The 27,727-nt window shown below is 39.8% G+C and overlaps 1 protein-coding gene across 2 annotated transcripts in view; it reads right to left on the reverse strand.

Annotated features, from left to right (window-relative positions):
* Nucleotides 1-27,727, reverse strand: part of ATP9B (ATPase phospholipid transporting 9B (putative)) — a 184,330-nt gene that overhangs the window by 57,483 nt on the left and 99,120 nt on the right. For both annotated transcript variants that reach the window (XM_070747427.1, XM_070747426.1), the window contains exons 12-13: nucleotides 22,350-22,510; nucleotides 5,336-5,478 (exon numbers count right to left, since the gene is read on the reverse strand). In XM_070747427.1, coding sequence (XP_070603528.1) covers nucleotides 5,336-5,478; nucleotides 22,350-22,510 — 304 coding nt within the window. The remainder of the gene's footprint in view (nucleotides 1-5,335; nucleotides 5,479-22,349; nucleotides 22,511-27,727) is intronic.

Below are 27,727 nucleotides of genomic sequence, written 5' to 3' on the forward strand. Positions count from 1 at the left end.
AACAACCAACCTACCAACCTCTTATGTTGTGGTTAGCTCTGGCCCAGCTCCTGCCCCAAGGACTGTGGATGTGGGGGAGACATCCACATGCTGCAGGCCTGTTTTGCCCCTGGTGGAATCTGATGATGAAGGCTCCTCTGACCAAGAAGACATGAGTGACAGGGTGGAGGAGAGTGGGGCAGACAGCTCAGAAGGAGATCAATTATCTAGCTCCTCCTTGGATTCAGAACAAGAGTTAATGATGCAGCCACGCATGCGGAGAGCGATGCATAGGCAACAACAACTGAGAGATTATTATCAAAGAAAATGAGGCCACCTGTGGTTGGGTGGGACTGTGGTAATTAGTGAGGCTGCTATAAATAGCAGCCTGTGTGTTTGGCCATTGTGGAGGATTATCTGATCGATGTGTTTCGTGACTGCTTTACTGACTTGGACCTTTTGTGTGCTGATTTTTCCCCACTTTGAAACTAAACCAGGGCAAAGTGTGTTTCACTTTGTGAAAAAAGAAGGACTGTGAATTGTCTCACAGCTGCAAGCTAAGTATCACAGAACTGATAAGGGATTTGTACAAATTACCAGTTTGTTTGGAGACAAGTGCTCTTCGCTATCCCAAAAGAGGGCTTGGTTTAAGTGACTTTTCATTATAAAGAACATTGTTTTGAATTTTCAAACGTGTGTGTGTCTGAAATTGTATCTGTGCATTTTTGGGAGGATTCTACCAGAGAGCTCGGCAGAACACTCTTAAAATAAATTTCACCAACAGATGTGAATGCCAAACATTTCTTGGTGACAGGATGGAAGGCAGAAAATAAGGATATGCAAAATAAATTTGAAATGTCATTTGAGCCTGAAACAGGACATTTTAAATTTGAAATAGTTCTTCTGGTACTATACATCAGGAGCCAATGCAAGCTCAGAAAAGCACCTGAAATATAGATGCTTTGAGCATTTCCAGAATGATTGGGACAACCCATTTCAGACTTGAGCCAGTTGTTTTGAGCACAAAATGTCTTTGCATTTGAAGCCTTTTGCCTACTGCTAGCAGTGATAAATTTAGTTGGTAAAAGGAATTGAAAATAAATCGGGCTCTTTTGTTAGATATTTTAAGTAACAAAAATATAGTTCACCTGTGAAGAAAAAGACCTCAGAATAACTTCCTGATACTGTTCCTGTGGTGAGAAAAATAGACCTATGATATCAGCAGTTCGTAGGGAGGACCTGTGAGAGATTTCAGCACCCTTGGAAGGTCCCAGATCAGATAATGATGAATCATCAGAGGACAAAAGTTGGAAGCTCCCTGAGAAAATGGGGAATTGTGGAAAACTCTTCCAGGGAGTCGACCTGGTCATAAAACAGAACCAAGGAGAGACTGGCAGGGCTGCCTGATTGCCTGGTGGGACCCAGCGGAGTTGAGGGCTTCAGGGTTTCGGGCACATGGCTGGTATTCAGAGGAGTCAAGCCACTTAAGGATTGCAGGCTCACTATAAGCCCCTGCTGCACTGCCACTTCAATTAAGAGGTGCAGGTTGGCAGGATCAAAAACAGTGGGAGGACTAGGGCCTGGAAACTCTCTGTGTCTGTTGGCCTGGAGGTGGGCTCTGATGGGACTGGATCCACTCTAGTGGAAGGCTGGTCAGGGGCAAATGTGAGACAAACGGAGCCCCAGAGGTCCAGGCTTGGTCTAGATATCCCTGGAGCATCCAATGTCAGGGGATCGTCTGCTGTTACCCCTGCACTTTGTTTGTCAGGGTCCCGGGGAGCCTTGTCCCTATCCTGGGTTGCCATTGCCCTGACCAATTTATTACAAATTTTCTGCACGGCCTTTCTGTTTTTTCAACTGCCTTAGAAGTAGCTGAATGAGCCCGATGAGGCTTGGATGAGCGCTGGGGCTGATCCTCATCTGTGATAGGGTGGTTTGTTTTTTTAAGGCATTTACTGCTGAATTTATCACTCAGAGGGGTCTTGTCTGCCATCTTTATAGATATGAGCTAAGCCTTCAAAATGGCTGCTCCAATGATGAGCTCAGATTCTGGCGACAGACTAATTTTAGGAGCGGCCTAGCCCAACCGAGCAAACTCAGAGGAAATAGGGCACTAGTTGTTAATAACCGACCGTTTGCAATATCACCGCTTGAAAATGGCTGCTGGGAGGCACGCGAGCTAATAGCTCCAGTGGATTCCCTCCCTCTTTGTGGTGTGTGAGAAAGCAACTGGAGGTGGCGAGCCCTCACGACCAGGGCACTGAAAAAGTAACATCATTGATGAATGGATGCAACACTTTCACCTTCTTGTCCCCTGCCCAAGCAATGGCAATGTCCAATATGGGGAAAGTGGCTGCTGCCACTCTGTAAACAGAGCCAAAGCCCTTATTTGGGGGTTGTGCGGAGGCAACTAGAAATGGAGTTTTAGACTCTCATGGCAGTCTAAATGACAATCCCACACTGCACGGCCCAATACTCGCCAAAACAGCTCGAGCTGATACCCTGCTCATCTGATGGTTTGCCTGATCTTCAGGCTTCTCAAAGTGGAATACGAGAAGTCCTGACTCACATAAATGAAGTCTCTGTGCTTGCAATCTGAAAATCCAGCATTCAGGATGGAAGAAGTTTTGGGTTTAGGAAGATTGCAGAGTGCTTCTGGGGGCTTTTGCAAAAAACAGGCCATTTTTCACCCATATTTTTCCAAAAATGGGGGCATTTTTGCCTGCCCTCAGCCCCCAGAAACACTCTACAGGTCTCCCAAACCCTCTGCGCACCCCATTTTTCACAAAAATGGGATGTGGGGGCAGGACTTTGTAAGGCCAAAAGGGGAAAAGGGTGTGTGCTATACTCCAAAAACTACGATAAGTACATACATACTATTTAATGACAATGGGGATAACTAAGACATTAAAAACCACCCAGAAATCATAAGAAATTTAAAATTAAAATTAAACAAAAAAATACAATGGTCCAGTTAGATCTCTTCTGGGAGAGTTTTACAATTGACAAAGAAGATTTTTTTTCCAGATTTCCTCTTACTTCGTATGCATAAGTGGAAGAAGTTGATATTACAAACTTATAAAAAAATATGGCTAATTATAAGAAAACATACTTGGATATCCAAAATACTAAGCTTACCATCTGCATTAATTTCATGAAAGTATGTTCCTATTTTTGCCACGTAATGCTTTTTTGCATGCCATGCAATGCCATGCAAAGACAAATTCCTTGTGTCCAATCACACTTGACCAATAAAGAATTCTATTCTATTCTATTCTTAACATATGTTAACCGTAGATAAATTTTAAACACGAACCTCCAGTGTTAACACATTATTTCTTATTACAGGGCTTCCCCAGTAGATTATGAATTCCATTACTCTATGCATCTGTTCAACTATTACATGTGTTAAGTATCTCATTTGGTCCACACAGCCGCTAAAATGTTAATTACAGCACTCAAATGCGCGCATATGCATTAGTAAATAACTGTGCTTGGAAGATGGTTTTTATTTGTTATAATTGAATACTATAGTTGCTGTCAGGAAGGGCAGGGAAGTTGGAGTATCACACTCTAGATGTCAAAAACATTAAACAAATATTGCCAAGTATCTTTGTTTTTTCTTTGTTTTAGGAACTTTCATGCCCTAGAGAGACTGAAATGTCATGCTCAGCTGCCCTTGGAAAACACTGGAAACAGCATTCCCCCAATAATGGATGACGCCTTTCTGTCAAACTTATATGTGATTCAAGTCCAAACAACCTGGCACTTTGGGTAATGGATGCTATAATTAAAATGTGAGTCCTAAAGAACCTGTTGTTTTAGTGGGTGTTTTTAGTAATGGCTTTGTTCTACATGAAGATAAAAACTCTCTAACAAAGGAATTAATGTATTGCTTTAATAGGCTGCACCCTGAGTTAAGTTTTAAAATTTATGAGTTCTCTGCAGCATTGTTCTTTAAACAATGGTATTGTCAAATGCAGCCAGTGAGAAGATTAAAGTTCTCCCAGCAGATTAAGTACAAATTATCTGTCCTCCTGTTTAAGCATCATTTGTTCATTTATCACATAACGTCTAGTATTTCTGGTCAGTGTCAATATGCTCTGCATCCTTGCGGTTAACAGATGTCTTCTCTTGTCGAATGAATTACTTTATGTTTCACGCACTGGTGGCCGCAGATGTGTCACTATAGCAACATCATTAATTTCAGATCTTACCGGAAACATGCACTCCAATCAAACCTAATTATACCACATTGCTTTCTTGTCCCACAATAAGGAAACTATAATGCAATCATTGGGATACTTCATTTTCTATTCTGCTGTGGCAAATGAGAGAGCCACAGTGATGGACGCTTCTTGTCAAAAAGCTTATTGATGAACCACAAACCAAATTTACAATCATACAAAGGTCTACCTTGCAATTATGTTAGTAATGTAATGCACTTTAGACTTTACAAATAATTCTTAATCATTTCAGAAGAAACTGAGTCACAGTAAGATATTTGTAAGCTTGTACTTTATTCTTTAAAAATGTTCAGTATAGGCAAGCCCCCACGTGGTAGGTGATAAGAAGGTATAAATCTATCAAGAGACCATTCATAGAAATGGCTGAAAAAATCATAGCTTTGGAAATTAAGCAACCAGATTTTAATGGGGAAATTAGATATGTTATGGCATAATTCGTGTATCTTTGAAACTATGTGGAAATGCTAATGGATCCAATACTTAACAATATCTATTGCAACTTTTCTCTTGTCTCTCTTACTTTATTTTTAACAGTTTAGATACAAAATAGTGATAACTAACAGCCTTGGAAATTCTGGCTTAAAATCCTACACATTACTTTCATTTTGAGCACAGCCTTGCAATTTGCATACATACTGCAGTTTTCCATTTACAGAGACATTCTGGTTAGTTAAAGCCTATATTTATTGTGTTTCTTACACAGTTAATCACCTAAATGTACCAAAAATAGTAGTGTTAAGAGGAACTAATTTGACAATGAGCCGGGGTGGCACAGCAGGTAGAGTGCTGTACTGCAGGCCACTGAAGCTGACTATAGATCTGTAGGTCAGCTGTTGAAATCTCATCACCGGCTCAAGGTTGACTCAGCCTTCCATCCTTCCGAGGTGGGTAAAATGAGGACCTGGATTGTGGGGGCAATATGCTGGCTCTGTTAAAAAGTGCTATTGCTAACATGTTGTAAGCCGCCCTGAGTCTAAGGAGAAGGGCGGCATAAAAATTGAATAAATAAATAAATAAATTAGATGGAAGCACCTAATCAAGGTATACTGGTTAATATACATTAATTTTCTGAATAAAGTTCATCCATAAAATATATTTTCAAGATGTACCTGTTTTATCTGTCAGTAGATACACCAGGCGTCCCAATTCTTCAGGTATGGTACTTGTCCTGACAACTGTTCCAGGTATATTATCATCCTTCATAATCATCCAACCATATGCTGCTTTGCCCATATCTAGATTCACACGTAAACTGGAAAGAAAGCAGACTCTCCTGAATTTAACAACTTTAATTTGAATATAGTAAACAAACAAAAAGGACATAGCACAATTAAATCTGCAGTTTAGTTTATATAAATAAAGAAAGCATAGATGTTCCTAAACCCTGGAACTTCATCGCTACGAATGACTATAAACCATACACTGTGCTTTATTTTTTTTCCTTTGAAATCAGAAATACTATGTATAACTATTCTATCCTTTATGGTAAATATATCCTCTCATAATTAATTCAATTTATTATTATTACTTGGCACCTTAATCATAAACTTCTGTAATGGTATCTTATTCTCTTATGGCAAAGTCATCATAATTTGTCACAGGAAAAACACTCACTATGAGCACTTTATCTTTTAAATTCAGAAGTGAATTCTTTTTTAATATGGTTGCAAAATAGTACTTTCCAATTCCCAAACCTGAAGCAGGTCTAAAAGTATACCATGGTTGATCATACAGAATGCTGCTGAGAGATCTAGGAATATGGATCCCAACACCCTTATCCTAAGCCCTCCATAGGTCATCTACAAAGTTAGCCAATGTTTTCTAAATCCTGTAATCTGGCCTGAAACCTGACTGCAAAGGGTCCATATAATCCATTTCATTCAGGGCCTGGAACTGAGTGCCTACCACCTTCTCAGTAATCATCTCTAAAATGGAAAAGTTGGTGACTGAGCAAAGGTTGTCCTTGGAGAGGGGCGGGGGCGGCATATAAATCTAATTAATTAATTAATTAATTAATTAATTAATAATAATAATAATAATAGTTGTTGTTGTTGTTATTATTATTATTATTATTATTATTATATGGTCAAGTCCAAGAATAGCTTCATGAGGAGCGGGCATATCACAGTGTATTTCAATGCAGGCAACACTACTCATTCCCACAATGAGGCATTAAGCATTGTTCCAACCCAACTGCATGCCACTTCCCAGGAAGCCTGATCAACCAGAAAGGTCATAAGTCCAGAACATATGTGGCAAAATACGTAGCCCCGAGGATCTTGTTTATTTTCTCAGTAGAAATTGGCTCAAACTCTTCCCAGTTAACCTCTATAGGGGTTACCCAGTTAACATTCAACTTGAGAAGTTTTGACAGTCACAAGAATATTTGTTGAAGCAGCATTGCAAGGCGGTCTTGGCCTCTCCTTACCCAGAAGGGGCCTGGACACTAAAGCCAGCCAGCTGTCTCCAGACAGAATAGGCGTTGATTGCTTACCTGAACGCCTCTTCTCGTATGGTGAGTGGGTACAGCAGTCACGTGGGTTGCTCCTGTCCAATCCGATGGGACTGAGCCTAGTATTAAAAAAGCCTGCTGGATCCGCCCCTTCCCCAGAATTCGCGAATCCGTAGACTAGGCTCAGATGTGAAGGCTCAATAATGTTCAACTCTCATGTGTTAGAAGAAAGGTAGGAATAGAAGACATAGAAGACCACATAAAAGGGAGGGAAGTGACTGCTGTACCCACTCACCGTACGAGAAGAGGCGTTCAGGTAAGCAATCAACGCCTATTCTCCGTACTGAAGGAGTGGGTCCAGCAGTCACGTGGGACATACCCAATAGATAGGTCCCTAGGGTGGGATTAGATTGCTATCGTGAGAGATAACGGATTGGAGTACCCTTCTGCCGAAGGCAGCGTCCGCTGAGGCGTAAGAATCGATTTTGTATTGCCTTATGAAGGAATTTGGCGAGGCCCAAGTGGCTGCTTTGCAGACTTCTTCCAACGGGGCTTGAGTCGCCCAAGCGGCAGATGTGGCAGCACTTCTGGTGGAGTGCGCTGTAATATTCTTTGGAATGGAGAGGGAGGCTGTCTCATAGGCCTTAGAGATGGTCCCTCTGATCCAACGGCCTATTACTGATGAGGACACTTTGGATCCCATGGATCTGGGATGATAGGCCACGAAGAGTGCCTCAGACCTCCGAATGGGTCCTGTGCGTTGAATATAAATTTTTAGCGCTCTAGTGAGATCCAGAGTGTGCCATCTAATTGCCAGGGGATGCTCCCGTTGGAGACAGAAAGAAGGTAAGACAATATCCTGGGATCTGTGGAACATGGAACTGACCTTGGGTAGAAAGGTGGGGTCCAGTCGCAGAACCACCTTGTCCTGATGGAACTGACAGAGGTCCTGTCTGATAGAGAGAGCTGCCAACTCAGATATGCGTCGGGCGGATGTAATCGCCACCAGGAATGCTACCTTAAAGGATAGGTACCTGAGGGACGCAGATTTCAGGGGTTCATAGGCTGCCTGAGTAAGGTAATGGAGAACCCGTGGCAAGTCCCAGGAAGGATATCTGTGGACCTTAGAAGGCCTGAGATTGGCCACTCCTCTGAGAAATTATTGGATTTCCGGAAGGGAGCGGAGAGGCTGCCGGCGAGGCCCCGCCAAGACAGAAGAGATAGCTGCCAGGTGGCGACGGATGGTGCTGGTAGAGAGGCCTTGGTGGAAACCTTTCATGAGGAAGATTATCCTGTGAATGGGAAGACACAGGGGAGATAAGCCCTCCTGCGAGCACCACTGATGGAATTTGGACCAGGTATGGTCGTATATCCGGTTGGTAGACCCTCTTCTAGACTTCAGGATGATTTCCACTGTGTCCGGGTCGTACCCTCACAGGTCTAGGTCTCTCCGGATAATAGCCAGGCGGTGAGGTGGAACCACTCCGGGTCTGGATGAAAGGAGGCCCCCTGCCGCAACATATCCTCCGAAACGGGGAGTCGCCAGGGGTCCTGGACGGACAGCTGTTGGAGGTCTGCGAACCAGGGCCGGTGAGGCCAGTGGGGGGCGATCAGGATTACTCGAGCCCTCTCTAGGATGATCTTGTGGACCATGTCTGGGAGAATTGGAATTGGAGGGAAGGCATACAGAAGACCTGGAGGCCAAGGGATCCTGAGAGCATTGATTGCCTCTGCTCCCGGGGATGGAAACCTGGAGATGAAGCGAGGGAGCTGGGCATTGGCTTCGGTCGCAAACAGATCCAGCACTGGATGGCCGAACCTGAGGCAGATTTGGTGGAACAGTGCCTGATGGAGATTCCACTCTCCTGGATCTATGGTCGCTCGCGAGAGCCAGTCCGCTTGGACGTTGAGGCTCCCCGAGATGTGATCGGCTAGAAGCGACTGGAGATGTTTCTCCGCCCAAAGGCCTAACTTTAGGGCCTCCCTCATGGGGCCTTGGATCTTGTGCCTCCCTGTCTGCAAATGTGGCTTTTTGTGGCTATGTTGTCGGTAAGAATCAGAACATGCTGGTTGGAGATGTGAGGTTTGAACTGTTTTAGAGCTAGGGACACAGCTCTTAATTCTAGCCAATTGATGGGCCTGGAGGCTTCCTCCGGTGACCACGTGCCCTGGGCTATTAGACCCTGGGCATGGGCTCCCCAGCCCGATAGGCTGGCATCTGTGGTGACAACAAACTGGTCTGGGCACCTGAAGGGAGATCCCTTGTCTAGGGCTGGAGAAGTCCACCACTTGAGGGATCTGCGAACTGCCGGTGGAATGGCGATGCGACGAGTCGAGTTGCTGTGCCCCGATCTCTGGAATGGTAACAGAATCCACTGTAGTTCCCTGGCGTGAAGACGAGCCCAGGGGACAATGCCAATACACGACACCATCTTTCCCAGTAGGGAAGATAGGGTGACAATGGAGGCAGATTGTTGGGATAGAATACGAGAAATAAGATCCAACATGCTGTGTTTTCTCTCAGAAGAGAGGAAAACCTGGAAGACTCAGAATTAATGATAGTTCCCAGATGTAGAATGGAAGTAGATGGCTTAAGGTGGCTCTTTTTGAAATTTATGGAGAAACCATGGTTCTGTAGGACCGACATGGTGGAAGAGAGATCTGCAGCCACTCCATTTTTAGAATTTCCATGAATTAAAATGCCATCTAAATAACATAAAATATGAATGGGCGTGGCCCAGATATGTGCCGCCAGGGATCCCAAGAGCTTGGTAAAGACTCTGGGAGCCGAGGAGAGCCGAAATGGCATAGCCCTATACTGAAAATGCCAGCCCTGGAAGGCAAAACGTAGAAATTTTCTATGGCCTTTGGCAATGGGGATATGGAGGTAAGCTTCCGTAAGGTCCAGGGAGACCATAAAATCCCCAGGATGCAGGGCGGCTAAGATGGAAGATAAGGAATGCATTTTAAATTTCCTATATTTAATGAATTGGTTCAAATTCTTTAGGTCTAAGATGGCTCTCCAGCCTCCAGAGGTCTTAGGGACCATGAAGAGGATGGAGTAGAAGCCCAAGCCTCTCTGGAGAGAGGGGACCGGTTGGATAGCTTTAATAGCCAACAAGTGGGAAATAGCTTCCTCCATTCGGATACGAGATGGAGAGGAGCTGGGAGAGGGACAAGAAATAAAACGCTTAGGGGGGGGAGAAATAAACTCTAAACAGAGACCCCTTTCCACAGTATCAATGACCCAGGGGTCCTTACAAGAACGGTGCCAGGGGGTGGAAAACCAGGCCAGGCGACCGCCTATGGGAAAAGAGGAAGACTCACCATCTGGGTTTTTTGGAAGCCCTGGTAGAGGAGGATCCTCTCTGGTAGCGGGAACCTCTGCCCCTGGTGTTTGTAGATTGGGATCGAAACCGAGGGGAATACTGACCTGGATTCCTTTGAAAGGCGAAACCCTGATCCTGTTGACGACCTGTGCGCCGAAAGGACTGCGGTTTAGGGGCCTTCTTGGTGGTAGGTCCTAAGACCTTTTTCTTGTCTGTGGTCTCTGTGAGGAGAGGGTCCAGAAGGTCTCCGAAGAGGAGATTGCGTTTCAGAGGACCCATGGCTAACTGCCACTTCTGCCTTACTCCCGCCTGCCAAGGGCGGAGCCATAGAAGTCTTCTGGCCGTTGTGGAGGCCGCTACTGACCTGGCTGCAAATCTGGAAGATTGGAGAGTAGCATCCGCTACGTATTGGGCAGCTGCGAAGATTTTGTTGAAATCCTCGTAGATCATCTGGAGGTAGATGTTGTTGGAGCTGACGAAGCCACAAGAGCATAGCTCTGGAGAAGAAAGATGCTGCTGCAGCACTTTTAATGGCCCATGAGTCTGCGAAGAAACCTCTCTTGAGCATTTGGTCAAGACGCTTGTCTTCTGGACGGAGGACCTCCTCTGCTTCGCCAGGCATGGCAGCAGCCGAGTGGAGAGTCTTCACCGGTTCATCTGGCCTGGGACAGGCTAGGAGCTCCTCATAAGAGGGAGAGAGCTTGTAGAGCTTCCTGTCCTTGGAAGTGGGAGTGAAGCCAGAGGTTGGATGGTCCCACTGTTTGAGCAAGGCGTCCTTAAACAATTTGGGCATAGGAATTACCTCATTGTCTTCCTGTTCTCCCATGAAATAAGGAAGGTTTTCCTCCGGAGGATCTGTGGAAGGAGTAGCCTGCTTTTCTTGCCCGGCTAGCCCCGTGGATACTCTTGCTTTGAGAAGGAGAGATTTGAAGAGTTGAGATGGAAAGATGGCAGCTGGGGCTGGAATCTTAATTTGAGATTCCTCATCTTCCGACAGACGCTGAAAGGGGTCATCATCCTCTTCTGCTTCCACGTCCTCATTCACTTCCTGAGAAGAATCTGAGTCCTCAATGACTGGGGCTCTGTAGGAAGGAGAAGAACTCACGGGACGGGAGGAGCGTGGAGGGGGATGAGACAGAGAAGGAACATTGATGGCCGAGAGTTTAGCATCAATGGTTTTAGTCAAAACAGACAAGATAGACTGAAACTCCAGAGGCAAGGAAGAAATATCAGCCGGAAAGTTAGAAGGATCCCTGAAGGCCTGAGAAGGTTCTGGCTGGGAGGAATCTTCAGTAATATCTGGCTCCTCTGGACCTAAGCCCCATAGATTAGGTTGGGGTGGATTTAGGTTTGGCTCATCCAGGGATAGCACAGGAACCCCAGAGAGAGGCAGGTTAGAGGCCTCCGGGGGGGGGTTGGATTCATATGCACTTGGGCCTGCACCTTTAAACGTTTGGCTGATTTATCATGTATTTTTTGCAGGGCTAGGTCTCTTCTCTTGTCAGCCCTGGTGGACTTGGCCAAGGAATGGGCTCCTGAAGAAGAGGAGGAAGAGGACTGGGGGATATTAGTAGATTCATCACCAGTAGGCCTAACCTCTCTGGGACCTTTGGTAGTGCCTCTCTTGGGAAAAGAAGCCATAGTCTGAACAAATTACAGAAGACAAGGCTTGAGCCAAAGAAAATAGGGGGGAGAAGAATTTAATAGCTTTCCCAAGCGGCTGCGACTTAGGGGCAATCCGGACGGAACCAAGAGTTCGTGTCCCTAAATGCAGCGTGGCAGGCCTCACTAAACTTAACTAAACCAAGGCACACTGGTTGGAGGCCACTTCCGTGGAGAATGGACCTGAGGAAACTCACAGCTACTCCAGGGTCAAGCGGCTGACTGGAAGCACTGATGGATGACCAAGCAGGGCAAACCGAAAGTGTGAAGTTACTGGGCCGCTCCGTTTTTTTGCAATCGGAGGGAACTAAGTCCGGGAGACAAACAAGTCCCACACCGCAGGAGGTAAATAGCCCTTTAATCCTTATATAAACAATGGCTTGCCCGGCAGGACCTCCAGGCCGAGAGGAATAAGATAAAATTCCAGGCCGGCCACAGTGACAGCACGGAGGGAAAAAAAGCCGCGAATGGCTGCGCCGCCCACTTCTCCCCCAAACTCGAAGCCCGATATGGCTGAGTAGATTTCACTGCCGGCAAGCTTTTGTAATAAAATAATCTTACTGTTTTAGAGAGAAAGGATCGAACGGAAGGTGTTTTGAGAGGAACGAGCGTTCACGCGACCCGCTGGATGCGGGGACTGAGCGAATTCTGGGGAAGGGGCGGATCCAGCAGGCTTTTTAAATACTAGGCTCAGTCCCATCGGATTGGACAGGAGCAACCCACGTGACTGCTGGACCCACTCCTTCAGTACGGAGAATATGCGTGAAGTTGCTTTATTGTTTGCACAGGATGCTTGTCACATCTCATTCCAAGTTATAACTGAAGTCTCAACCAAACTGTGCCCCAGAGATTTTAGAAAAACTTCAAATTCCTTCTGATATTCAATTGGGTCCATCAGTATCCCAGGAAGGCTAATCAAAGAATCCTCACTTTTCTGCAATGGATGGTATTAATGTACCCTGAGCCCAGATCACAATGCTAAAAGACTAGATTTAATGTGATCTCCACTATGGACTGAGTATTCAAGAAGTTGGATTATGTCCATGGTTGTTATGTTGGCCATAAACTTCCAAACCATCTCTAATGGTGGGCCCTCAGGACTAAAGTGTGCAATAAGGTTGATATTCCTGGAGGCGTCTGTAATATGGTAAATGATTTAGCTTTACTAGATAAATGGTCAAAGCAATGGAAACTGCAGTTTAATGTTTAATAATGCACTTGGGGAAAGGAATCCTCAATCTGAGTATTGCATTGGCAGTTCTGTGTTAGCAAAAACTTCAGAAGAGAAGGATTTAGGGGTAGTGATTTCTGACAGTGTGGTCGGACAGTAGGAAAAGCAAGTAGGATGCTTGGCTGCATAGCTAGAGGTATAATAAGCAGGAAGAGGGAGATTGTGATCCCCTTATATAGAGCACTGGTGAGACCACATTTGGAATACTGTGTTCAGTTCTGGAGGCCTCACCTACACAAAGATATTGACAAAATTGAACGGGTCCAAAGACGGGCTACAAGAATGGTGGAAGGTCTTAAGCATAAAATGTATCAGGAAAGACTTAATGAACTCAATCTGTATAGTCTGGAGGACAGAAGGAAAAGGGGGGACATGATCGAAACATTTAAATATGTTAAAGGGTTAAATAAGGTTCAGGAGGGAAGTGTTTTTAATAGGAAAGTGAACACAAGAACAAGGGGACACAATCTGAAGTTAATTGGGGGAAAGATCAAAAGCAACGTGAGAAAATATTATTTCATTGAAAGAGTAGTAGATCCTTGGAACAAACTTCCAGCAGACGTGGTTGGTAAATCCACAGTAACTGAATTTAAACATGCCTGGGATAAACATATATCCATTGTAAGATAAAATACAGGAAATAGTATAAGGGCAGACTAGATGGACCATGAGGTCTTTTTCTGCCGTCAGTCTACTAATAGGCTGGGGAACTCCAGTACAAACTTAGGAGCAGAGTTGAAGAGCTTGGGCATTATGCCACTACATTGCAAAGACAGCAGTCCCAACTGATTTATATGGCTCAGTCTCACAGAGGGTTTCACGCATTTCCATGTCTGCAACAGCTCTTTTAAAGGCTACCTAAGACTCCAGAATTAGAAAAGCTACTCTGGTATCCCCACTGTGGATCTGTGGTTACACAAATTTGTGGACTTGTGCTATACCTGTAACCTGGAGAGAACATTTCTGAGGGGACCCTCCCCTGTGTCCCATTTTGATGTTGCAAGCAAGATCATCCCTCTCCTCCACAATCAAGGAATAGACGAGTGAAGTTTATTGCAGACCAATCTAGGATTGGTAGGAATAACTAGAGTTTAGAGCTGCCAAAGCTATAAGAGCAGGTCTTGGAGTTGGCAGAGATCCAGAACATGCTATGAATCCAAAACCCTACTTTTCTAGAGTAACCTACCCAATTGAAATTGAACAAAGATATTTCTGATAGTATGGTGGTTTGGTCTGCTCAATGTGATGCATGTCTCAGTATCAATCTGCAGTTTTCAAGTAATCTTTGACTTTGCTCTATCCTTGAGCGCTCATGTTGACATAGTCACTTGGCGGGACCCAGGGGAAGAGCCTTCTCTGTGGCGGCCCCGGCCCTCTGGAACCAACTCCCCCCGAAGATTAGAACTCCCCTCCTTGCCTTTCGTAAGCTACTTAAAACCCACCTCTGCCGTCAGGCATGGGGGAATTAAGATCCTCTTTCCCCCTAGGCCTTTACAATTCTATGCATGGTATGTATGTATGTTTGGGTTTTTTTTATATTAATGTGTTTTTTAACCCTTTTTAGTATTAGATTACTATTGTACACTGTTTTATTGTTGCTGTTAGCCGCCCCAAGTCTCCGGAGAGGGGCGGCATACAAATCCAATAAATAAATAAAATAAATAAATAAATAGTGGGGAAGAGAAGTTATGACTTGAAGATGAGTTACCAACGATGTCCTGCATTGCTATCCATATATTGATTACTTATTCATTTATATGAAATTGTACTCAATCACAGTACAGAAAGTTATAGTTATTAATACATTTGAACAAAAATCTCTCATGTCTTTTGCTTCAAAACATGTCTTCCAAATAGTGTTTTCTATGAAGCTTTTATTATATAATCCCAGAATTCCTATAATTTATTGCACCGAAGCTGAAATATACATAACTGAAAAGCAATCTCTTTCTACTTATATTCTTGTTAAGTCTTCAAACCTCTTCTGATGCTTTGGATAGGAACTGAATGGAGAAACCCATCCAGACCTCTCTAAATACAGACCTATTGAAATTTCAGGTAACAAAAGCAATCATTATCCTTATGTCTCCATAGTTAAATAGTGTATATATTTTATACACTGGGAGTAATCAACTGAAAGGAAAGTATATGTAATGCAAACCACTATTTCTTAAGATTCTGCAAAACAAAAATGTTGTTCGCACAAATAGGTGGTATTATGTGAACTGTTCCCAAGATGTAAAAGATAAGTTTTGGGGTGGTAGAGGCTTTGCAAATTCAATTTTAAAAATCAAATAAGTACTGGTAGCTTATGCATGAATAATATGGGAAGTATTTTATAAAGTAATAAAGGCAGGACAAAAATCAAATAAATAAATAAATAATCTCCTACAGGCACAACATTGAAAGTATTGAAGAAAAAAAACTTCATCACTTAAAAATTTGTGGACTAATAATATTCACATAGAATATAAACTTTTAAGTGAAGAAAATTAGGGCTACAACAGTACATATCTTGCTTCTATAATACCGTATGTGTTTTTGTGAAGACAAATTTTAAACAAACATAAATAAAAATTGATAGGCTGAATATTATACTGATTTCAACCATGGATAAAATTTACATCATATGCAAGTTTATATGGAATTTTTCAAAAATCTGTCTTCAAATGTTTCAAAAATCATGTTCTGAGCTGTTTGGAAAAGTGCATGAAATCACTCTTAGGGCTATAAAAAGTATTACGAACTAGTCTCAAATGTGAAAAAAAGTTTTATTTTTTTAAGGTAATTCAATAGTTACTGTTGACTGTATAAAAATGGTATGTTTTAAATCTCAGAATGGAAATCTAAAAAAACCAAACATTTTCAGTAACAAATGATAAAGTATTTTACTAATTTTTGCCAGTAAAAGTGAAACGTTTATTGCAAATTTTACTAGCTTATCTTGATTTTCTACCACTGTCATTTTACAATTCATACTATCTACTTCTATCTGAAGGTAACCTATAGTCCAAATTATCCAAATATTATCTTTCTTTCTCATATTTCTCTCATGGGTCCAATAGATCAGAGATCAACAATATGCAACTTTTTCATAAAATTCTAAATCTGTTGCCTTCAGGAAGTTATTTCACGATCCTCAGTGAGAAATTTTAGTCTTGAAATTTTTTAAATAATGAATCACTCCTCAAAGAAAACCTTGATATATTTTTCTTTTTAAGTTATAGAAATTGTCACTAATGATTACGGTATTTGGAATACTAATTAATAAATGACCCTTTGATAATCATTTATCAATGAAGAGAAGTTGAAGTTCTTAGTACTGGGTTACAGATAGTGTCCATATTACGTAAATCAAGAACAGGCTATGAGAATCACGCTTGTTATAAATTTCTCACAATTGTCTGACTATAATGTCACTCTTCAGAGTAGTTACAACTAAAGTAGATGAGGAAAATCTTATTTTCTCAGCACGAAATACTGTATCTTGCAAACTGAGAAAATGAGAGATCACTGAAAAAGCGCAACCTTGAGAAACATGTCAGGATCATGCGCAACAACTGTGCAATTAGATGTGCTAAAAAAGTCATTTGGAAAGACCCTACAATAATGTTATGTTATCCTGTTAGTCACTACCTTGCCAGCCTTGTAGAATGCTGATCTCCTGATGGGTTAATAGTATCCTTTCACCCAATGATTTACTTAGAATAGTTTTGTAGTGTCATGCACAATAATTTCCAGCTGCCTTTAGCCCAAATAAAATTCCTTAGGAAAATTTTTGACCTGTAGTAGCAAAAAGAATTACAGGGGAAGTATAAAAAACCATTTATCTCTAACTAAGCTTTATACCTTATTGCCCACATTTTATTTGCTGTTGCCCAAAATTTGATGGATTGTAGATGCTTGATTACATATAAACAACTGCCAACTTCAGATGATCATTAGGATCGTGTGGTTTAGCTTTCCATTAGTGTAGCAATAACTGATAATCAGTTAAAAAAATCTTAAATATTCCCCAACAGCAGTCATTTTTCAGATTCTAATGTAGACAAAACTTGATTTCAATAAATATTCATGAAGCTGAAATAGGCATCTATGAAATAATGCCAACTATAGGTTACCTAGTAAGATACAATCTCAAAAAAAAGCCATGCACCATAAATATATCTTGAAAAATATAATCAGAACATTGCCATCCTGGGTTAAAGGGAAATTCAAGCAGGTTCTAAACTTACTAAGGACTTAGGTTCTTAAAGTTACAATATCAAGTCCCTTTATAAATTTACTCTATTAATATAAATCCCAGAACAGAAGCTATTCACTTGTTTTGTTAACAATATATAATAAAATATGTACTAAAAACAAATAGTCACTGAATATTTTAGAATACTCTAAATAAATAATGAATCTGTGTAAGTTAGGACAGTGTAACTGCTGAAGCAGCAGCTTTTGCTGAGTTTCTTCCCAAGCGGAACAAGCCAAGAAAAGGTGAGCCTCTTATAGTCCTGGCTCTTATCCTTTTAGCTTCTGGGACTAGTGAAAAGATGCACAACTTTTCCTGAACTAAAAACTAGGCTTGTTTTTAGAGGCATGTGAATGGCGGTGCTCAAAATATAGGTGGGAGGGTTACGTAAAGAAATGCCTGGGTGTATTTAAAAGTGGACAGATTTTAAATGTTAAAATGATCTAAAACATTGAAGACATATAAATATCAATATTTATATATTGATATTTAAATATATAAATATATATGTGAAAGATCATGCAAACTCTTACACATTCATTCAAAATCAGCTGTGCCCGTATATATTTATTTAATTCAGAGTTAAGCAATTGCATACGTACACTTAAATCCAAATACTTCCCTAAACCCACTACTCTCTTAAGCACACTGATGCACATTTATTTGTTACTGCATTTTAGGCTGTCTCTTTTTCTTAGACCTCAAGTCTGTTTTGCCCAGAGATAGTTTCTTGTTTTGTCACAACAAGCCTGTCTATTAGGTTATTCTAAGAGAAAATAGATGGCCCAAAGTCACACAGTGAGCATGTCTGTGGCAAGGTGGCAACTTGAATCTAGGTCACTACTGAGCTGCCTTTTCAAAGTCCAGCACATTCATGTAAATATTCACAATCATAATTTCCACTATGGTCCCTCTCAATCCTATGCATTTCTGTAGTAGCACTTATGTATTAAGACACAAGATTACGAGTTCTTAGAGAGGGGCGACATATAAATCCAATAAATAAATAAATAATAAAATAAGATGTAGTAGCAGTAGTAGTATCAAGACATACAAGACTTATGTATTAAGACACAAAATTAAGTAGTCCTTATGTATTAAGACACAAGATGGAAGGTCAGGATGACAAAGAAACAGCAGCACTTGAGTTGGGAAAGCCTATATTAATTCCCAAAACAAACTACAGTACAGTGTTCCCTCGATTTTCGCGAGTTCGAACTTTGCTAATAGCCTATACATGGTTTTTCAAAAAAAATAATTAAAAAATACTTCGTGGGTTTTTTTCATCGCCAAAGTTTCGTCTGCCATTGCTGATTGGCCGGAATCAGAAGCGCTGCACATCTCCAACAAATTGTGGAACTTTGGGATCCCAACATGACTCGCTCTATACACTTTAAGGCCTCCCTTGACAACATCGTTGCACCGTACAGAGCCATGTTAGCCCAGAAAAAGAAACTGTGCCAACAACTACCCATAACTATGTTCATCACGAAAACCAAGAGGTCTGTCACGCCATCGGCTTCAGCATCCATTGCAGAAATGCCCGATGAAGTAGTGATAGAAGAAAATCCTTAGTTATGTTAATAATTTTTGCAAATAAATAACAAAAAAATAATTATTGTTAATAAATAATTATGTTTATAAATATCATGATCACTAAGTGTCTTATTCAATGGTGAGTACCAGTAATAATGGGGAGTAAATGGTTGTTAAGGGAATGGGAAATGGCAATTTAGGGGTTTAAAGTGTTAAGGGATGGCTTGTAATACTGTTCATAGCCAAAAATGGTGTTTTTACTTCCGCATTTCTACTTCACGGAAATTCGAGTTTCGTGGGCGGTCTCGGAACGCATCCCCCACGAAAATCGAGGGAACACTGTATTATAACTGATAATATTTTCTCTCCAATCCAATAGACATATGTACCAAGCCATTACAAAAAGGTCTCATTGCACATGAAAATAATGAGAAGTTTACTCAGGGAATCTTCAGTGTAAATGTTCTCTTCCCTTGGCATCAAATTATTGTATAAAAAGCTATTTACAGTCTACTTCAGTGATGGTGAACCTTTTTTCCCTTGCGTGCCGAAAGAGTGTGCGCACGTGCTATTATGCATGCCTGAGTGCCCACACCCATAATTCAATGCCTGGGAAGGGCAAAAACAGCTTTCTCCACCTCCCCGGAGGCCCTCTGGAGGCCAGAAATGGCCTGTTTCCCAACTTCCAGTGGGCCCATTAGCCTCGAGTTTCACCCTCCCCAGGCTCCAAAGGCTTCCCTGGAGCTGGAGGAGAGTAAAAACGCCCTCTCCCATCCCCCTGGAGGCTCTCTGGAAGTCAAAAACACCCTCCCAGAGCCTCTGTACAAGCCAAAAATCACCTGGCTGGCACACACATGCACATTGGAGCTGAGCTAGGGTAATGGTTCACGTGCCAGCAAATATGGCTCCGCGTGCCATCTGTGGCACCCGTGCCATAGGTTCACCATCACTGGTCTACTTCAATTGCACATAAGGTTTTTAAAAAATATTTAGGAAATGGACAACTTGCAGTATTAAGCTGACATGTTTTACTATATCCAAGTGTTAAGAGAATACATGTCCTCTCCCATCTGATATATTCAAGGGAATAGACCCAGCCTTATTTTTCAAAATTCTATATTTGTGTGCACTTGGACTTTATATATAGACCATATATAGAAACTCAAAAAGAGACAATATCTCTGCTAGCAACAAAGTTCCTTACAATTTACTTACAATTAAGTGAAATAAAATAAAATTGTCTACTTTCATGCAATGAAGTGAAATTCATGTAGTGGTTTAAATAACAATAGTTATTAAAGATACAATAATTTACATTCTTTTCTTGGGTCTGTAACAAAGTCTTTATATGTGGCAAAACAAAATTTGAAAGTTCCTACATTCTGAATATTTTAATTACTGCTTTTTGTTATCAATTAGTTTCATTCACACTTTCTCTTTGAGAGTTTAAAACACATCAGCGATTATTCCATAATCTGAAATGGATCAAAAAGATGGCTACAATTCTTTTCAAGAGCTAGTGAGGAAAACAAGCTTCAGGAAGCTGTGATTCACATTTTAAGAAGCTGTATTTCCTGTGCATAGAGAAAAATGCCTTATTATTCTGATTGTTGACAATATTGTTGCTTTAATTATAATTGTAAAAATCTATTCTTTGTTCTTTTAGAATATTAGATGTACTGATCATTGCCTTCACATCAAACGAACAATTAGAATATAGAACAAATAAAAAGCAGGTATTTAATACAATAATTTCTCTATTTTTATGTAATATATAATGGTGCTTAAAAGTTGGTGAATTTTTGAATGTTCAATTGTCTGCATAGATATGACTAACACGTGATCTACGAAAGTCCTAAAATTAGAGAAGGATAACTCAATTAAGAAAATGAGTCAAAAATATAACTGCACTTATTTTAAAAAGCAGAATTCAGAATATTCAACTATCAAATATTAATCTTCATCACACAGCTATTGTATGTGGAATTGTATTACGGATGAAGTGAAAGAGATTTTTGAGTGCAGTCAGAAAAATAGCTGTTACTAGGCCAGAAAAGGTTGCAAAAAGATTTCAAAAAAATTGTAATCCACCAGTTTACCGTCAAGCAGATTTTTTACAAATGGAGGTAATTAAGACTAACATCTTGAGATCTTCTGAGATCTTTCTCAGGAAGGTTGACCGATTAAGATTACATCAAGAGCAAGGCATGTCATATTCTGGCAGGTCTCAAAAAACCCATAGTAATATCTATGGAATTAAGGGCTGTTTCGTAATGGTGAATATCAGACTCATGACGCCACCATCAGAAGAATACTGAACAACAAAGGTGTGATGCAGCAGAGTTGTAAGGAAAAAAACTACTATTCCAAAAATAACACTGCTGCCTGTCTACAGTTTGCAAAAATATCCCACATGGATAAACCAGAAGACTATTGGAAGAATGTTTTATGAATGGATGAGTCCAAAACAAACTGAAAAATGTTATACTGGAGAAAGACAAACACTGCATTCCAGCATAAGAACTTTATTCCATCTATAAATTGCAGTAGTGGCCTATCATATTTGGGGATGGTTTGTTGACTCAGTACCAGGACAGCTTTTCATCATTGATGGAACTACAAGATCTGAATCGAACCAACAAATTTGACAGGAAAATGAAGCTCAAAAGAAAGTGGGCCATGCAGCAAAATAATGACTCAAAATACAAAGTCCTGTCCTTAATCCTACAGAAGTGTTGTGGAGTATACTATAGTAGTCCATAAAAGGAAGCCCACCAACACTTCTGTGTTAAAGCTGTTCTATAAGATTGAGCTAAATTCTCCAAATTATGTGCAGGATTGATCGAATATGTAGAAAACCAATTTGATATAGTGGTTAAGACATTAGGCTAGATATCAGGAGACTGTGAGTTCTAGTCTGAAAGCTGACTGGGTGACCTTAAACTAGTCACTCTCTCACAGCCCAATGAAACTCACAAATTTGGTGTTCTAGCAAAAATAGGAGAATGTGGGAGTTCAGGTGTGCTTGAGTTATTATAAAAATAATAAAGATGGGAAATAAATAAATATTTGAAAAGTTATCAGAAATCTTTAGTTGCAGTTATTGTGGCCCAATGAAAGCACACCAATTAATGTAAGCAAAGGCTCACTTCTGCCACACACAATATGTAGCTTTGGATCACTTTCCTTAATAAATAAATGAACAAATAGAATGTTTTTGACACCCAATTGTTTAATTGGTTGCTCTTTTTCTAGTTTTGGCAATATTTTTGAAAACAGATCATATTATGCAGAAAACTGAACAGTCAAACGGATTCAAAGTTAAGCACCATTGCCTAAATGTATCTGAAAGTAAAACATAGACATTTTAAATTATATAATGTATTAAGGTATCTAAACAAAATCTTCCAAATACACATCTTTGCAGAAATTGTATATTCTGATAAGATTATGTTATAAAAATACATTTATGGAACTAAATATAGAGATGAATTACCCCAGCAAAATAAATAAAAGATACAACAGCAGTTGGGAGCTTTATACAATGATCCTTTAACAGAGTTCATAGTATATCCTCTAAACTTCTTGTTGAGATCAATTCGATTCACAATTAGAAGTGTAACTACATTTTAAAAAATTATATCTGTATTTTATTTCTTTTTATACATACCTGATTGGGATTATATAAGAAAAAAGAAGAAGAAACCGAAAAAGATTGCGGTACCATGGTCCCACAAATCCTTGCAAGGTTACCATAACAACTGAAAGTGCAACTAGAGCCAAGAACAGTGCTTTGGTCAGTTGATTCAGTTCAAGATCCAGCAAACCAACCTAAAAGGAAGCAGTATATATTTAATAACTATTTTGCTAAATAATTTAATCATTTCAAACTACATTTTGTGTTTACTTGAAACATCTAAATATAAACAATTAGAAGAAGAGGCAAAAATATAAACTATGGAGCCCTTGGTGCTCTCTGTGTTGGGCTGTTTCCTTGAAGATGTTTCATTGCTGACCAGAGTAATATCAGAATTGGGGTTAGCTTCCTGTTAACAAAGGTTATTAAAAGTTTGTATTATTATATATAATTATATATAATCCTAAAAATATAAATATATTTATTATAAAATATATATTTTATAATAAATATAATCAAATGTTTGGATAATAACATAATTATTGTGGCTTCTTTGTGTTTTTATAAATTGATTAGAAACTTTATCATTAATTAAACATTATAGCTGTGTTTGGGCAAGTCTATTTACCAAGAACAACAGATAAGAGTAATGACCTGATTTTATCACTTTTAAGCTTTTATTATATATAACAGTGATGGTGAACCTATGGCACAGGTGCCATAGGGGGCACGCGGAGCCATATATGCTGGCACAGGAGCTGTTGCTCTAGCTCAGCTCCAATGTGCATGTGTGTGCTGGCCAGCTGATTTTTGACTCACACAGAGGCTCTGGGAGAGCATTTTTGGCTTCCAGACAGTCTCTGGGGGATGAAGGAGAGCGTTTTTACCCTCCCCTGGCTCCAGGGAATCCTTTGGAGCCTGGGGAGGGCGAAACACAAGCCTACTGGGCCCACCATAAGTTGGAAAACAGGCCATTTTTGGCCTCTAGAGGGCCTCGGGGGGAAGTCCTTCCCAGGCATTAAATTATGAGTGTAGGCACTTGCGCATGCGCAATAGCGCGCGCACGCACTCTTTTGGTACCGGAGGAAAAAAAGGTTTGCCATCACTGCTTTAGGAGGTGGCTGTTCTGATATGCAGGTGACAACAGCTTTATTCTTCTTTTCAATTAATCTGGGTAAAGCAGTGGGTATTTTTAATTGTATTCCATTCCTGCCAGTGGACTGGATAAGAGTCAAGAAACGGAAGCACAACCCAACTTTCATATGGATTGCAATTTTCGTATAATGAAAGTAACCTATAATATGATTCCCTGTGCCATTGATGGTCAACCTTTTTGGCACTGAGTGCGGAAACCTGATCGATTCAGAGCTCTGTTATCAGTTGCAGAGGCTTTTCTTAAAGGCCTTTCCTAAAGGCCTCTCTAGCTGGTAACAGAGCTATCAGAACAGAACAGAGATGCCTTCAGGAAAGTCTTGCCTGCCTTGCTAGATGAAGAAGTTCCTCTAATAGTGTGCAAGTGAGGTGAGTTAGTGGACGCCATTCTCACTCCCCCTGAAAATAAGACCTGATGCATTTTTGGGTGGCAAAATCTTTAAAAAAAAATAAGACAGGGTCATTTTTGGGGGAACACGGTAGTGATTGTTTTTATTTCTGGTTGCAAGTTTAAACTTCATTCAAAAATTACAAATCACCAAACCCCAAAATTATCGTAACTCAATCCTAGCAGGTTGTATTACCTTTCTGTATCCACTTGGATTATTACAGAAATCATAATTAATGTAAGAGTTAAATGATTTCAATAAACTATTTAGCTTTGGATTATACTAAATCAGTATATGTCGAAATGTGTGTAACAGATTAGTTTCAAATGAAATTAACTGGGTTCAGTTGAACTATCTTAGCTTGTATTGATATATTTGGTGTTGAAACAATATATTTAAAAAAAGAATTTACAAAAGTAAAAATTGTTGAATGTAATTCTCCAATTACATTTCAATTACTTCTAATTCAAAAATCATAAACTCATACTAATTCAAAAACAGGTTACACCAGTTGATACTTTGAATATGCAGTTCTAAATGACCATTCATGCATTCATTTTTCACAACCAAAAATATAAAACTTCCAAATAATACTAAAACCTCTAAAACAGTTTAAAACAATTTAAATACTACAATTAAACCCATGCATACATTTATGGCTGGATCCTGATGGTCAACAGCCCCAGGCCTGTCGGAAAAGTCAGGTCTTTACTGCTTTCTGGAAGGCTAGTAGGGTGGAGGTAGTCCGGATCTCAGGAGGCAACTGATTCCAGAGAGTCAGAGCAGCCACAGAGAAGGTCCTCCCTCGTGGACCCGCTAGCTGACACTGTTTACCAGAGGAGACCAACTGTGGGAGTTTTGCAATAACACTTTTACAATAAGCTAGCCAAGATGATGATACTACACAGAATTACCAGAGAAGGTTTAGTTTGTTGAAAAGAGTAAGGGGACGTAATATTCCAAAAGGAGAAAAAATGTATAGGAACAGCATTAAAGTACTTCAGAAAAGTTCAAATTCATTCTTGTTTATGGGCAGTCTCTTCCCCAGAGATCTCAGCAGCTGAAGACCACAGTGGCTGATTTATCAACTACATTTAAAAAAGCAAGCACAACAAGAGCAAATATCTTACAATATCCGCGGCTTCAACTACTACATAGTTTATGCTTGAATTATTGAGAAAAATAGGTTTCTGGATTAAAATGAAGAAAAATTAACCCAGGGAAGTAGAGCATGTTTCAAAGCCCTGATCTTTTTGCGTTGACAAAGGCGGTCTAAGTTTCAGGCCTCGCTGAGGATCAGATGAAGTCATTATTCATTCAGTCAGGAAAAAAAGACTCAATTACCTCAACCTAAAGATGCTATCAATGAATGCAAAGTGCATATTTTACTCTATTCATCCAAATCCCATTAAAAAGTGAAAGGAATGATTTAATCTGGACTTCTAGAGTTGGGCTTTTTTTTTTGGAAATACAATGAAGAATCACTGTCTTGCAATATGCATAACCAGTACCTCACACTTTTATTGCTGCATCATAGCTCTAAATGACTGCAAAAGCCAAGGCAAAACCTGACAGAAAAGAATACAAAGTTTCCTTTGAGAAATACATTTATAGGCCCAAATGTTATGCATTGTCTCTGAGTACATATATGTAGATAACCACTTCCCTAATTGATGGGATAGATTTGGGTGAAAGTTTGGAGCTCATTCAATAAGTCTATGTGCTCTTTAAAATTAATGTAAAAGGTTTTAGAGATATTTATCTGTTTAGCTAACATGGTTATGTATACTAATGTCTATTATGTGTACACATACACAAATGCACACACACATTTCTGATATGCCAATAAGCAACCATGTCACATTGTCTAACATTTGTAAAAGTTGTTATTTGTTTAAAATTATTTAATACTAAAAGGAATTAATTTTGTAATATAAACAAGGAAATAGCTTCATCAAAAATAAATTTAGTTCAAATTTAATCTTAGTGCTGCTGTCTTTTTTTCCCAATCTTCAATACCTGTAGAATATTTTTTCATGTTTATCATATTTGTGTTGTTTTAAACAACTATGATAACAAAATGAAGTTTGAAACTGAAAATTTTTAATCTCTTGGGGAAAATTTGTACAAAACAGAATAGTTTTATAAAGCGGGTATTGTAGGATAATGAACACAATAATTGCCTCTATAATCTAAAATGCTACTAATGGCAACAATCACATATCCATTTAGATCCTCTTTAATTTATGTACCAAGTTTTAGTAGATAATCACTTTCAGTAAGAAAAAATGGGTTATACCAACAATAAGGAGTAAGAATGGCATTGCTTTGCTTTATACAAGGGAATATCTGTTCTCAATTATTCATTTCAAATAATAGAATAAATGAGCAAGAGTTTTAATTTCTGAGTGATAAAGCTAGTGTGATAGATAATTAAGAAACAATAGCAATTTATTTAAAAAGTTGATTACATCAATAACAAAGGGGAAGTTAATAAAGGCCATCCAATATAAAACAAAACATTTAAGAGCATAATCATATAGACTTCTATTGAGAACTAATTAAAACTGAGATCAACAGCCCTATCTTTTAAATATATTGATTACATCCTAATATCAAATTGTTTTGCAAAAGTGAAGCATTGTATAAAATATTCTTAACTGTTATTTATGGAAACCCCTCTTAAGTTAATTAAAATATTAGTTTTATTAAAATGAAATTAATATGTTTAGAGTATAAGATGGACACACTTAAACAATCTACAAAAGGGTATCAGAAAAAATGAAGAATGCCAGTGTTACATCTTTTTTGTAAGAGATCCACCTATCTGGATGCTTTTAATATTAGTAGTCAACACTCTCTAACCTCCTGTTAATATCTAAGGTATTTGACATTGCAAGCGCTATTTTTTTAATATTCTTTTAAGTTTACTGTCAAATGTTCTTTAAAACCTGATTTTCAATTATTTTCAATTATTCTTTCAATATACTAATTAGTCTACTTTTTATTTAGAGAAATTAATAATAAAATAATAATAATAATAATAATAATAATAATAATAATAATAATAATAATAATAATAATAATAAATTAGATTTGTATGCCGCCCCTCTCCGAGGACTCGGAGCAGCTCACAACAATAAAACATCATATACAAATCCAATGTTAAAACAGTTTAAAAAAAACACCTATTAAAACAGTCATACAGCCCAAACACATCATCCATAAAGTCAAAGACATAGATGAGTTTTCAAAAGTTTGCGAAAGGCAAAGAGGGTGGGGGCAGTCCTAACCTCCGAGGGGAACTGATTCCAGAGGGCTGGGGCCATTACAGAGAAGGTTCTTTCCCTGGGTCCCACCAGACGGCATTGTTTCATCGACAGGACCTGGAGAAGGCCAACTCTGTGGGACCTAATCGGTTGCTGGGATTCATGCAGCAGCAGGCGGTCCCGGAGGTATTCTGGTCCGATGCCATGTAGGGTTTTATAGGTCATAACCAACACTTTGAATTGTGACAGGAAACTGATTGGCAGCCAATGCAGGCTGCGGAGTGATGATGAAACATGGGCATATCTGGGAATGCCCATAATAGCTCTCGCAGCCGCATTCTGCACGATCTGAAGTTTCCGAATACTTTTCAAAGGTAGCCCCGTGTAGAGAGCGTTGCAGTAGTCGAACCTCGAGGTGATGAGGGCATGAGTGACTGTGAGTAATGACTCCCGGTCCAAATAGGGCCGCAACTGGTGCACCAGGTGAACCTGGGCAAAAGTAAATGACTAAACCTAAGCAATTTTAAATATATTCATATATATAGTACATACGACAGTGTATATACTCGCTTAATTTTCAATTCAGCAAAAACATGTGACA

Source organism: Erythrolamprus reginae, chromosome 3 (genome assembly GCF_031021105.1).
Source record: "Erythrolamprus reginae isolate rEryReg1 chromosome 3, rEryReg1.hap1, whole genome shotgun sequence".
In the NCBI taxonomy this organism is placed as follows: Eukaryota; Metazoa; Chordata; class Lepidosauria; order Squamata; family Dipsadidae; genus Erythrolamprus; species Erythrolamprus reginae.